At 44.6% G+C, this 12,500-nt stretch overlaps 1 protein-coding gene across 1 annotated transcript in view; it reads left to right on the top strand.

The window, feature by feature from the left end:
• The window catches only part of LOC127926892 (tumor necrosis factor receptor superfamily member 19L-like), a gene marked incomplete at its 3' end in the record, with an annotated part of 29,505 nt that overhangs the window by 10,323 nt on the left and 6,682 nt on the right, over positions 1-12,500 (top strand). The window contains exons 2-4 of the mRNA XM_052512536.1: positions 6,665-6,739; positions 6,841-6,933; positions 11,390-11,574. Coding sequence (XP_052368496.1) covers positions 6,698-6,739; positions 6,841-6,933; positions 11,390-11,574 — 320 coding nt within the window. The remainder of the gene's footprint in view (positions 1-6,664; positions 6,740-6,840; positions 6,934-11,389; positions 11,575-12,500) is intronic.

The following is a 12,500-nucleotide window of genomic DNA, read 5'->3' as shown; positions in this document are numbered from 1 at the left end:
AATCAGCTCAGTTAACCCCTGTGTGTCTGAGCTGTCTCTGCTATCAGCTCAGTAAACCCCTGTGTGTCTGAGCTGTCTCTGCTATCAGCTCAGTTAACCCCTGTGTGTCTGAGCTGTCTCTGCTATCAGCTCAGTTAACCCCTGTGTGTCTGACCTGTCTCTGCTATCAGCTCAGCAAACCCCTGTGTGTCTGACCTGTCTCTGCTATCAGCTCAGTATATCTGACCTGTCTCTGCTATCAGCTCAGTAAACCCCTGTGTGTCTAACCTGTCTCTGCTATCAGCTCAGTATATCTGACCTGTCTCTGCTATCAGCTCAGTAAACCCCTGTGTGTCTAACCTGTCTCTGCTATCAGCTCAGTATATCTGACCTGTCTCTGCTATCAGCTCAGTAAACCCCTGTGTGTCTGACCTGTCTCTGCTATCAGCTCAGTATATCTGACCTGTCTCTGCTATCAGCTTAGTAAACCCCTGTGTGTCTAACCTGTCTTTGCTATCAGCTCAGTATATCTGACATGTCTCTGCTATCAGCTCAGTAAACCCCTGTGTGTCTGACATGTCTCTGCTATCAGCTCAGTAAACCCCTATGTGTCTGACCTGTGTCCACTGTCCATGAACTCTGTCTGTTACATCTAAATACTATTTACCAGCCAGAGCCTGTCTCTCAGTCAACGTTGTGACAGTATGTGTCATGTTGAGTTGTCACTGTAATGATTCAGGCGTGTGTCATGTTGAGTTGTCACTGTAATGATTCAGGTGTGTGTCATGTTGAGTTGACACTGTAATGATTCAGGCGTGTGTCATGTTGAGTTGACACTGTAATGATTCAGGCGTGTGTCATGTTGAGTTGACACTAATGATTCAGGCGTGTGTCATGTTGAGTTGACACTGTAATGATTCAGGCGTGTGTCATGTTGAGTTGACACTGTAATGATTCAGGCGTGTGTCATGTTGAGTTGACACTGTAATGATTCAGGCGTGTGTCATGTTGAGTTGACACTGTAATGATTCAGGCGTGTGTCATGTTGAGTTGACACTGTAATGATTCAGGTGTGTGTCATGTTGAGTTGTCACTGTAATGATTCAGGCGTGTGTCATGTTGAGTTGACACTGTAATGATTCAGGCGTGTGCCATGTTGAGTTGTCACTGTAATGATTCAGGCGTGTGTCATGTTGAGTTGTCACTAATGATTCAGGCGTGTGCCATGTTGAGTTGTCACTAATGATTCAGGCGTGTGCCATGTTGAGTTGTCACTAATGATTCAGGCGTGTGCCATGTTGAGTTGTCACTAATGATTCAGGCGTGTGTCATGTTGAGTTGACACTAATGATTCAGGCGTGTGTCATGTTGAGTTGACACTAATGATTCAGGCGTGTGTCATGTTGAGTTGACACTAATGATTCAGGCGTGTGTCATGTTGAGTTGTCACTAATGATTCAGGCGTGTGTCATGTTGAGTTGTCACTAATGATTCAGGCGTGTGTCATGTTGAGTTGACACTAATGATTCAGGCGTGTGTCATGTTGAGTTGACACTAATGATTCAGGCGTGTGTCATGTTGAGTTGACACTAATGATTCAGGCGTGTGTCATGTTGAGTTGTCACTAATGATTCAGGCGTGTGTCATGTTGAGTTGTCACTAATGATTCAGGCGTGTGTCATGTTGAGTTGACACTGTAATGATTCAGGCGTGTGTCATGTTGAGTTGACATTGTAATGATTCAGGCGTGTGTCATGTTGAGTTGACACTGTAATGATTCAGGCGTGTGTCATGTTGAGTTGACACTAATGATTCAGGCGTGTGTCATGTTGAGTTGACACTGTAATGATTCAGGCGTGTGTCATGTTGAGTTGACACTAATGTTTCAGGCGTGTGTCATGTTGAGTTGTCACTAATGATTCAGGCGTGTGTCATGTTGAGTTGACACTGTAATGATTCAGGCGTGTGTCATGTTGAGTTGACACTAATGATTCAGGCGTGTGTCATGTTGAGTTGACACTGTAATGATTCAGGCGTGTGTCATGTTGAGTTGACACTAATGATTCAGGCGTGTGTCATGTTGAGTTGTCACTAATGATTCAGGCGTGTGTCATGTTGAGTTGTCACTAATGATTCAGGCGTGTGTCATGTTGAGTTGTCACTAATGATTCAGGCGTGTGTCATGTTGAGTTGATACTGTAATGATTCAGGCGTGTGTCATGTTGAGTTGACACTAATGTTTCAGGCGTGTGTCATGTTGAGTTGTCACTAATGATTCAGGCGTGTGTCATGTTGAGTTGACACTGTAATGATTCAGGCGTGTGTCATGTTGAGTTGACACTAATGATTCAGGCGTGTGTCATGTTGAGTTGACACTGTAATGATTCAGGCGTGTGTCATGTTGAGTTGACACTAATGATTCAGGCGTGTGTCATGTTGAGTTGTCACTAATGATTCAGGCGTGTGTCATGTTGAGTTGTCACTAATGATTCAGGCGTGTGTCATGTTGAGTTGTCACTAATGATTCAGGCGTGTGTCATGTTGAGTTGACACTGTAATGATTCAGGCGTGTGTCATGTTGAGTTGACACTAATGATTCAGGCGTGTGTCATGTTGAGTTGTCACTAATGATTCAGGCGTGTGTCATGTTGAGTTGACACTGTAATGATTCAGGCGTGTGTCATGTTGAGTTGTCACTAATGATTCAGGCGTGTGTCATGTTGAGTTGACACTGTAATGATTCAGGCGTGTGTCATGTTGAGTTGTCACTGTAATGATTCAGGCGTGTGTCATGTTGAGTTGTCACTAATGCTTCAGGCGTGTGTCATGTTTAGTTGTCACTGTAATGATTCAGGCGTGTGTCATGTTGAGTTGTCACTGTAATGATTCAGGCGTGTGTCATGTTGAGTTGTCACTGTAATGATTCAGGCGTGTGTCATGTTGAGTTGTCACTAATGATTCAGGCGTGTGTCATGTTGAGTTGACACTGTAATGATTCAGGCGTGTGTCATGTTGAGTTGTCACTAATGATTCAGGCGTGTGTCATGTTGAGTTGACACTGTAATGATTCAGGCGTGTGTCATGTTGAGTTGACACTGTAATGATTCAGGCGTGTGTCATGTTGAGTTGACACTGTAATGATTCAGGCGTGTGTCATGTTGAGTTGACACTGTAATGATTCAGGTGTGTGTCATGTTGAGTTGACACTGTAATGATTCAGGCGTGTGTCATGTTGAGTTGACACTGTAATGATTCAGGCGTGTGTCATGTTGAGTTGACACTAATGATTCAGGCGTGTGTCATGTTGAGTTGTCACTAATGATTCAGGCGTGTCATGTTGAGTTGACACTGTAATGATTCAGGCGTGTGTCATGTTGAGTTGACACTGTAATGATTCAGGCGTGTGTCATGTTGAGTTGACACTGTAATGATTCAGGCGTGTGTCATGTTGAGTTGACACTGTAATGATTCAGGTGTGTGTCATGTTGAGTTGACACTGTAATGATTCAGGCGTGTGTCATGTTGAGTTGACACTGTAATGATTCAGGCGTGTGCCATGTTGAGTTGTCACTGTAATGATTCAGGCGTGTGTCATGTTGAGTTGTCACTAATGATTCAGGCGTGTGCCATGTTGAGTTGTCACTAATGATTCAGGCGTGTGCCATGTTGAGTTGTCACTAATGATTCAGGCGTGTGCCATGTTGAGTTGTCACTAATGATTCAGGCGTGTGTCATGTTGAGTTGACACTAATGATTCAGGCGTGTGTCATGTTGAGTTGACACACTAATGATTCAGGCGTGTGTCATGTTGAGTTGACACTAATGATTCAGGCGTGTGTCATGTTGAGTTGTCACTAATGATTCAGGCGTGTGTCATGTTGAGTTGTCACTAATGATTCAGGCGTGTGTCATGTTGAGTTGACACTAATGATTCAGGCGTGTGTCATGTTGAGTTGACACTAATGATTCAGGCGTGTGTCATGTTGAGTTGACACTAATGATTCAGGCGTGTGTCATGTTGAGTTGTCACTAATGATTCAGGCGTGTGTCATGTTGAGTTGTCACTAATGATTCAGGCGTGTGTCATGTTGAGTTGACACTGTAATGATTCAGGCGTGTGTCATGTTGAGTTGACATTGTAATGATTCAGGCGTGTGTCATGTTGAGTTGACACTGTAATGATTCAGGCGTGTGTCATGTTGAGTTGACACTAATGATTCAGGCGTGTGTCATGTTGAGTTGACACTGTAATGATTCAGGCGTGTGTCATGTTGAGTTGACACTAATGTTTCAGGCGTGTGTCATGTTGAGTTGTCACTAATGATTCAGGCGTGTGTCATGTTGAGTTGACACTGTAATGATTCAGGCGTGTGTCATGTTGAGTTGACACTAATGATTCAGGCGTGTGTCATGTTGAGTTGACACTGTAATGATTCAGGCGTGTGTCATGTTGAGTTGACACTAATGATTCAGGCGTGTGTCATGTTGAGTTGTCACTAATGATTCAGGCGTGTGTCATGTTGAGTTGTCACTAATGATTCAGGCGTGTGTCATGTTGAGTTGACACTGTAATGATTCAGGCGTGTGTCATGTTGAGTTGTCACTAATGATTCAGGCGTGTGTCATGTTGAGTTGACACTGTAATGATTCAGGCGTGTGTCATGTTGAGTTGACACTAATGATTCAGGCGTGTGTCATGTTGAGTTGTCACTAATGATTCAGGCGTGTGTCATGTTGAGTTGACACTGTAATGATTCAGGCGTGTGTCATGTTGAGTTGTCACTAATGATTCAGGCGTGTGTCATGTTGAGTTGACACTGTAATGATTCAGGCGTGTGTCATGTTGAGTTGTCACTGTAATGATTCAGGCGTGTGTCATGTTGAGTTGTCACTAATGATTCAGGCGTGTGTCATGTTGAGTTGTCACTGTAATGATTCAGGCGTGTCATGTTGAGTTGTCACTGTAATGATTCAGGCGTGTGTCATGTTGAGTTGTCACTGTAATGATTCAGGCGTGTGTCATGTTGAGTTGTCACTAATGATTCAGGCGTGTGTCATGTTGAGTTGACACTGTAATGATTCAGGCGTGTGTCATGTTGAGTTGTCACTAATGATTCAGGCGTGTGTCATGTTGAGTTGTCACTAATGATTCAGGCGTGTGTCATGTGGTTGCTGGAGGATTGTAATGTAATCAGAGGTTCTTTGTCTCTTCAGGCAAAACCATACTTTTTTATTTTAAATTACATTTTCTCCTGACTATAGCTCACCTGTTGTCCCATGATCCTCTCTGTTCTACCTGGCTGCCTGTAGCTCACCTGTTGTCCCATGATCCTCTCTGTTCTACCTTGCTGCCTGTAGCTCACCAGTTGCTCCATGATCCTATCTGTTCTACCTGGCTGCCTGTATCTCACCTGTTGTCCCATGATCCTCTCTGTTCTACCTGGCTGCCTGTATCTCACCTGTTGTCCCATGATCCTCTCTGTTCTACCTGGCTGCCTGTATCTCACCTGTTGTCCCATGATCCTCTCTGTTCTACCTGGCTGCCTGTAGCTCACCTGTTGTCCCATGATCCTCTGTTCTACCTTGCTGCCTGTAGCTCACCAGTTGCTCCATGATCCTCTCTGTTCTACCTGGCTGCCTGTATCTCACCTGTTGTCCCATGATCCTCTCTGTTCTACCTGGCTGCCTGTATCTCACCTGTTGTCCCATGATCCTCTCTGTTCTACCTGGCTGCCTGTATTCTCACCTGTTGTCCCATGATCCTCTGTTCTACCTGGCTGCCTGTATCTCACCTGTTGTCCCATGATCCTCTCTGTTCTACCTGGCTGCCTGTAGCTCACCTGTTGTCCCATGATCCTCTCTGTTCTACCTGGCTGCCTGTATCTCACCTGTTGTCCCATGATCCTCTCTGTTCTACCTGGCTGCCTGTAGCTCACCTGTTGTCCCATGATCCTCTCTGTTCTACCTGGCTGCCTGTAGCTCACCTGTTGTCCCATGATCCTCTCTGTTCTACCTGGCTGCCTGTAGCTCACCTGTTGTCCCATGATCCTCTCTGTTCTACCTGGCTGCCTGTAGCTCACCTGTTGTCCCATGATCCTCTCTGTTCTACCTGGCTGCCTGTAGCTCACCTGTTGTCCCATGATCCTCTCTGTTCTACCTGGCTGCCTGTATCTCACCTGTTGTCCCATGATCCTCTCTGTTCTACCTGGCTGCCTGTAGCTCACCTGTTGTCCCATGATCCTCTCTGTTCTACCTGGCTGCCTGTAGCTCACCTGTTGTCCCATGATCCTCTCTGTTCTACCTGGCTGCCTGTAGCTCACCTGTTGTCCCATGATCCTCTCTGTTCTACCTGGCTGCCTGTAGCTCACCTGTTGTCCCATGATCCTCTCTGTTCTACCTGGATGCTTGTAGCTCACCTGTTGTCCCATGATCCTCTCTGTTCTACCTTGCTGCCTGTAGCTCACCAGTTGTCCCATGATCCTCTCTGTTCTACCTGGCTGCCTGTAGCTCACCTGTTGTCCCATGATCCTCTCTGTTCTACCTGGCTGCCTGTAGCTCACCTGTTGTCCCATGATCCTCTCTGTTCTACCTGGATGCTTGTAGCTCACCTGTTGTCCCATGATCCTCTCTGTTCTACCTTGCTGCCTGTAGCTCACCTGTTGTCCCATGATCCCCTCTGTTCTAGGTCATATGTTCAGAGAAGAATACCTGGAAGAAGATGAGGAACCACCTTTGCTGCTCAGCTCTTGTCCTTCTCACGGTACGTTTCTTTGTGTGTGTGTGTTTGTGTGTGTGTATGTGAGAGAGACGTGTGTGTGTGTGTCTAATTATTTGAGTCACTAATCTGAGTGTGTATTCCAGGTGTTTTGCTCTGGAGGGACTGTAGCCGTGCAGTGTCCCTGGGGGGAGGGGTGTGTGTGTCTGCGGTGCCCCAGTGGCCAGGAGCCAATCAAGGTAGGACAGAAGCTCCTAACTCACCTCTCATTACCCTGTCATCCTAACTCACCTCTCATTACCCTGTCATCCTAACTCACCTCTCATTACCCTGTCATCCTAACTCACCTCTCATTACCCTGTCATCCTAACTCACCTCTCATTACACTGTCATCCTAACTCACCTCTCATTACCCTGTCATCCTAACTCACCTCTCATTACCCTGTCATCCTAACTCACCTCTCATTACCCTGTCATCCTAACTCACCTCTCATTACCCTGTCATCCTAACTCACCTCTCATTACCCAGTCATCCTAACTCACCTCTCATTTCCCTGTCATCCTAACTCACCTCTCATTTCCCTGTCATCCTAACTCACCTCTCATTACCCTGTCATCCTAACTCACCTCTCATTACCCTGTCATCCTAACTCACCTCTCATTACCCTGTCATCCTAACTCACCTCTCATTAAATCAAATAAAATGTACTTATGTAGCCCTTACATCAGCTGATATCTCAAAGTGCTGTACAGAAACCCAGCCTAAAACCCCAAACAGCAAGCAATGCAGGTGTAGAAGCACGGTGGCTAGGAAAACTCCCTAGAAAGGCCAAAACCTAGGAAGAAACCTAGAGAGGATCCAGGCTATGAGGGGTGGCCAGTCCTCTTCTGGGTGTGCCGGGTGGAGATTATAACAGAACATGGCCAAGATGTTCAAATGTTCATAAATGACCAGCTGGGTCAAATAATAATAGTCACAGTGGTTGTAGAGGGTGCAACAAGTCAGCACCTCAGGAGTAAATGTCAGTTGGCTTTTCATAGCCGATCATTGAGAGTATCTCTATCGCTCCTGCTGTCTCTAGAGAGTTGAAAACAGCAGGTCTGAGACAGGTAGCACGTCCGGTGAACAGGTCAGGGTTCCATACCCGCAGGCAGAACAGTTGAAACTGGAGCAGCAGCACGGCCAGGTGGACTGGGGACAGCAAGGAGTCATCATGCCAGGTAGTCCTGAGGCATGGTCCTAGGGCTCAGGTCCTCCGAGAGAGAGAAAGAAAGAGAGAATTAGAGAGAGCATACTTAAATTCACACAGGATACCGGATAAGACAGGAGAAATACTCCAGATATAACAAACTGACCCTAGCCCACATTAACTACTGCAGCATAAATACTGGAGGCTGAGACAGGAGGGGTCAGGATACACTGTGGCCCCATCCGATGGACAGGGCCAAACAGGCAGGATGTAACCCCACCCACTTTGCCAAAGCACAGCCCCCACACCACTGGAGGGATATCTTCAACCACCAACTTACCATCCTGAGACAAGGCCGAGTATAGCCCACAAATATCTCCGCCACGGCACAACCCAAGGGGGGCGCCAACCCAGGCAGGAAGATCATGTCAGTGACTCAATCCACTCAAGTGACACACCCCTCCTAGGGACGGCATGGAAGAGCACCAGTAAGCCAGTGACTCAGCCCCTGTAATAGGGTTAGAGGCAGAGAATCCCAGTAGAAAGAGGGAACTGGCCAGGCAGAGACAGCAAGGGCGGTTTATTGCTTCAGAGCCTTTCCGTTCACCTTCCCACTCCTGGGCCAGACTACACTCAATCATATGACCCACCGAAGAGATGAGTCTTCAGTAAAGACTTAAAGGTTGAGACCGAGTTTGCGTCTCTTACATGGGTAGGCAGACCATTCCATAAAATTGGAGCTCTATAGGAGAAAGCCCTGCCTCCGGCTGTTTGATTAGAAATTCTAGGGACAATTAGGAAGCCTGCGTCTTGTGACCGTAGCGTACATGTAGGAATGTTCGGCAGGACCAAATCAGAGAGATAGGTAGGAGCAAGCCCATGTAATGCTTTGTAGGTTAGCAGTAAAACCTTGACATCAGCCCTGGCCTTAACAGAATGCCAGTGTAGGAGGCTAGCACTGGAGTAATATGATCACATTTTTTGGTTCTAGTCAGGATTCTAGCAGCCATATTTAGCACTAACTGAAGTTTATTTAGTGCTTTATCCGGGTAGCTGGAAAGTAGAAGTAACAAAAACATGGATACATTTTTCTGCATCATTTTTGGACAGAAAGTTTCTGATTTTTGCAATGTTACGTAGATGGAAAAAAGCTGTCCTTGAAACAGTCTTGATATGTTCGTCAAAAGAGAGATCAGGGTCCAGAGTAACGCTGAGGTCCTTCACAGTTTTATTTGAGACGACTGTACAACCATCAAGATTAATTGTCCGATTCAACAGAAGATCTCTTTGTTTCTTGGGACCTCGAACAGGCATCTCTGTTTTGTCCGAGTTTAATAGTAGGACGTTTGCAGCCATCCACTTCCTTACAGTGGGGCAAGAAAGTATTTAGTCAGCTACCAATTGTGCAAGTTCTCCCACTTAAAAAGATGAGAGAGGCCTGTAATTTTCATCATAGGTACACTTCAACTATGACAGACAAAATGAGAAAAAATCCAGAAAATCACATTTTAGGATTTTTAATGAATTTATTTGCAAATTATGGTGGAAAATAAGTATTTGGTCACCTACAAACAAGCAAGATTTCTGGCTCTCACAGACCTGTAACTTCTTCTTTAAGAGGATCCTTTGTCCTTCACTCATTACCTGTATAAATGGCACCTGTTTGAACTTGTTGTCAGTATAAAAGACACCTGTCCACAACCTCAAACAGTCACACTCCAAACTCCACTATGGCCAAGACCAAAGAGCTGTCAAAGGACACCAGAAACAAAATTGTAGACCTGCACCAGACTGGGAAGACTGAATCTGCAATAGGTAAGCAGCTTGGTTTGAAGAAATCAACTGTGGGAGCAATTATTAGGAAATGGAAGACATATAAGACCACTGAAGATCTCCCTCGATCTGGGGCTCCACGCAAGATCTCACCCCGTGGGGTCAAAATGATCAAAAGAACGGTGAGCAAAAATCCCAGAATCACACGGGGGACCTAGTGAATGACCTGCAGAGAGCTGGGACCAAATTAACAAAGCCTACCATCAGTAACACACTACGCCGCCAGGGACTCAAATCCTGCAGTGCCAGACGTGTCCCCTGCTTAAGCCAGTACATGTCCAGGCCCGTCTGAAGTTTGCTAGAGAGCATTTGGATGATCCAGAAGAAGATTGGGAGAATGTCATATGGTCAGATGAAACCAAAATATTACTTTTTGGTAAAAACTCAACTGGTCGTGTTTGGAGGACAAAGAATGCTGAGTTGCATCCAAAGAACACCATACCTACTGTGAAGCATGGGGTGGAAACATCATGCTTTGGGGCTGTTTTTCTGCAAAGGACCAGGATGACTGATCCGTGTAAAGGAAAGAATGAATGGGGCCATATATCATGAGATTTTGAGTGAAAACCTCCTTCCATCATCAAGGGCATTGAAGATGAAACGTGGCTGGGTCTTTCAGCATGACAATGATCCCAAACACACAATGGCAATGAAGGAGTGGCTTCGTAAGAAGCATTTCAAGGTCCTGGAGTGGCCTAGCCAGTCTCCAGATCTCAACCCCATAGAACATCTTTGGAGGGAGTTGAAAGTTTGTGTTGCCCAGCAACAGCCCCAAAACATCACTGCTCTAGAGGAGATGGAGGAATGGGCCAAAATACCAGCAACAGTGTGTGAAAACCTTGTGAAGACTTACAGAAAACGTTTGACCTCTGTCATTGCCAACAAAGGGTATACAACAAAGTATTGAGATACACTTTTGTTATTGACCAAATACTTATTTTACACCATAATTTGCAAATAAATTCATAAAAAATCCTACAATGTGATTTTCTGGGGGGAAAAAATCTCATTTTGTCTGTCATAGTTGAAGTGTACCTATGATGAAATTACAGGCCTCTCTCATCTTTCTAAGTGGGAGAACTTGCACAATTGGTGGCTGACTAAATACTTTTTTTGCCCCACTGTACATATATTATTTTTATATACAGCATACAGTATATTTATATATATTTATATATACAGTATATTATACATTTATATATATATATAAAGTATATTTATATATTTATATATATACAGTATATTTGTATATAAACAGTATATATATATATACAGTATATTTGTATATATACAGTATATTTATTTATATACATATATATATATATACATTACCTATTTTCGGTTTCATATGAAATTGTGCAAAGACATATATATATATATATATATATATATATATATATATATATATATATATATATATATATATACAGTATATGTCTTTGCACAATTTCATATGAAACTGAAAAATAGGTAATGTATATATATATACAGTATATGTCTTTGCACAATTTCATATGAAACCGAAAAATAGGTAATGTATGTTAGTTCCCAGAACGGCAGTGTTAGTCATTTTGGACCGTCTTATTGAACACAGAACAACTGTAGTGTATCTGTGTAATTACAGTGGTTCATCTACTCTGTTCGGAGATGTAAAGATGTTTTCTCCTGCCAGGCTTGTGGGCAGGTCAAGGGACCAGGCGAGGTGGTGCAATGTCAGTCTTGTCCAGCAGGCACGTTTTCAGATGGCTATGACTCTGATCAATGTCGCCCACACTCCTCCTGCGGGGTCCTCAACAAAATGGTGGTAACCTCTGGTACATCACACTCTGATGCTGTCTGTGGAGACTGCCTGTCTGGGTATGTATCCCCATAACTACCCTGTTCCTCAATATGAGGAGACTATAACTACCCTCTCCTGTGTATCTCAATATGAGGAGACTATAACTACCCTCTCCCTGTTCCTCAATATGAGGACACCATACCTACCCTCTCCCTGTTCCTCAATATGAGGACACCATACCTACCCTCTCCCTGTTCCTCAATATGAGGACCCCATAACTACCCTCTCCCTGTTCCTCAATATGAGGAAACTATAACTACCCTCTCCCTGTTCCTCAATATGAGGACCCCATAACTACCCTCTCCCTGTTCCTCAATATGAGGAAACTATAACTACCCTCTCCCTGTATCTCAATATGAGGACCCCATAACTACCCTCTCCCTGTTCCTCAATATGAGGAGACTATAACTACCCTCTCCCTGTTCCTCAATATGAGGAGACTATAACTACCCTCTCCCTGTTCCTCAATATGAGGAGACCATACCTACCCTCTCCCTGTTCCTCAATATGAGGAGACTATAACTACCCTCTCCTGTTCCTCAATATGAGGACACCATAACTACCCTCTCCCTGTTCCTCAATATGAGGAGACTATAACTACCCTCTCCCTGTATCTCAATATGAGGACACCATACCTACCCTCTCCCTGTTCCTCAATATGAGGACCCCATAACTACCCTCTCCCTGTTCCTCAATATGAGGAGACTATAACTACCCTCTCCCTGTTCCTCAATATGAGGAGACTATAACTACCCTCTCCCTGTTCCTCAATATGAGGACCCCATAACTACCCTCTCCCTGTTCCTCAATATGAGGAGACTATAACTACCCTCTCCCTGTTCCTCAATATGAGGACCCCATAACTACCCTCTCCCTGTTCCTCAATATGAGGAGACGATAACTACCCTCTCCCTGTTCCTCAATATGAGGAGACTATAACTAC

The sequence above is a fragment of the Oncorhynchus keta genome, unplaced genomic scaffold (assembly GCF_023373465.1).
Source record: "Oncorhynchus keta strain PuntledgeMale-10-30-2019 unplaced genomic scaffold, Oket_V2 Un_contig_8583_pilon_pilon, whole genome shotgun sequence".
NCBI lineage: Eukaryota > Metazoa > Chordata > Actinopteri > Salmoniformes > Salmonidae > Oncorhynchus > Oncorhynchus keta.
This window is presented reverse-complemented; position numbering and strand designations above follow the sequence as displayed.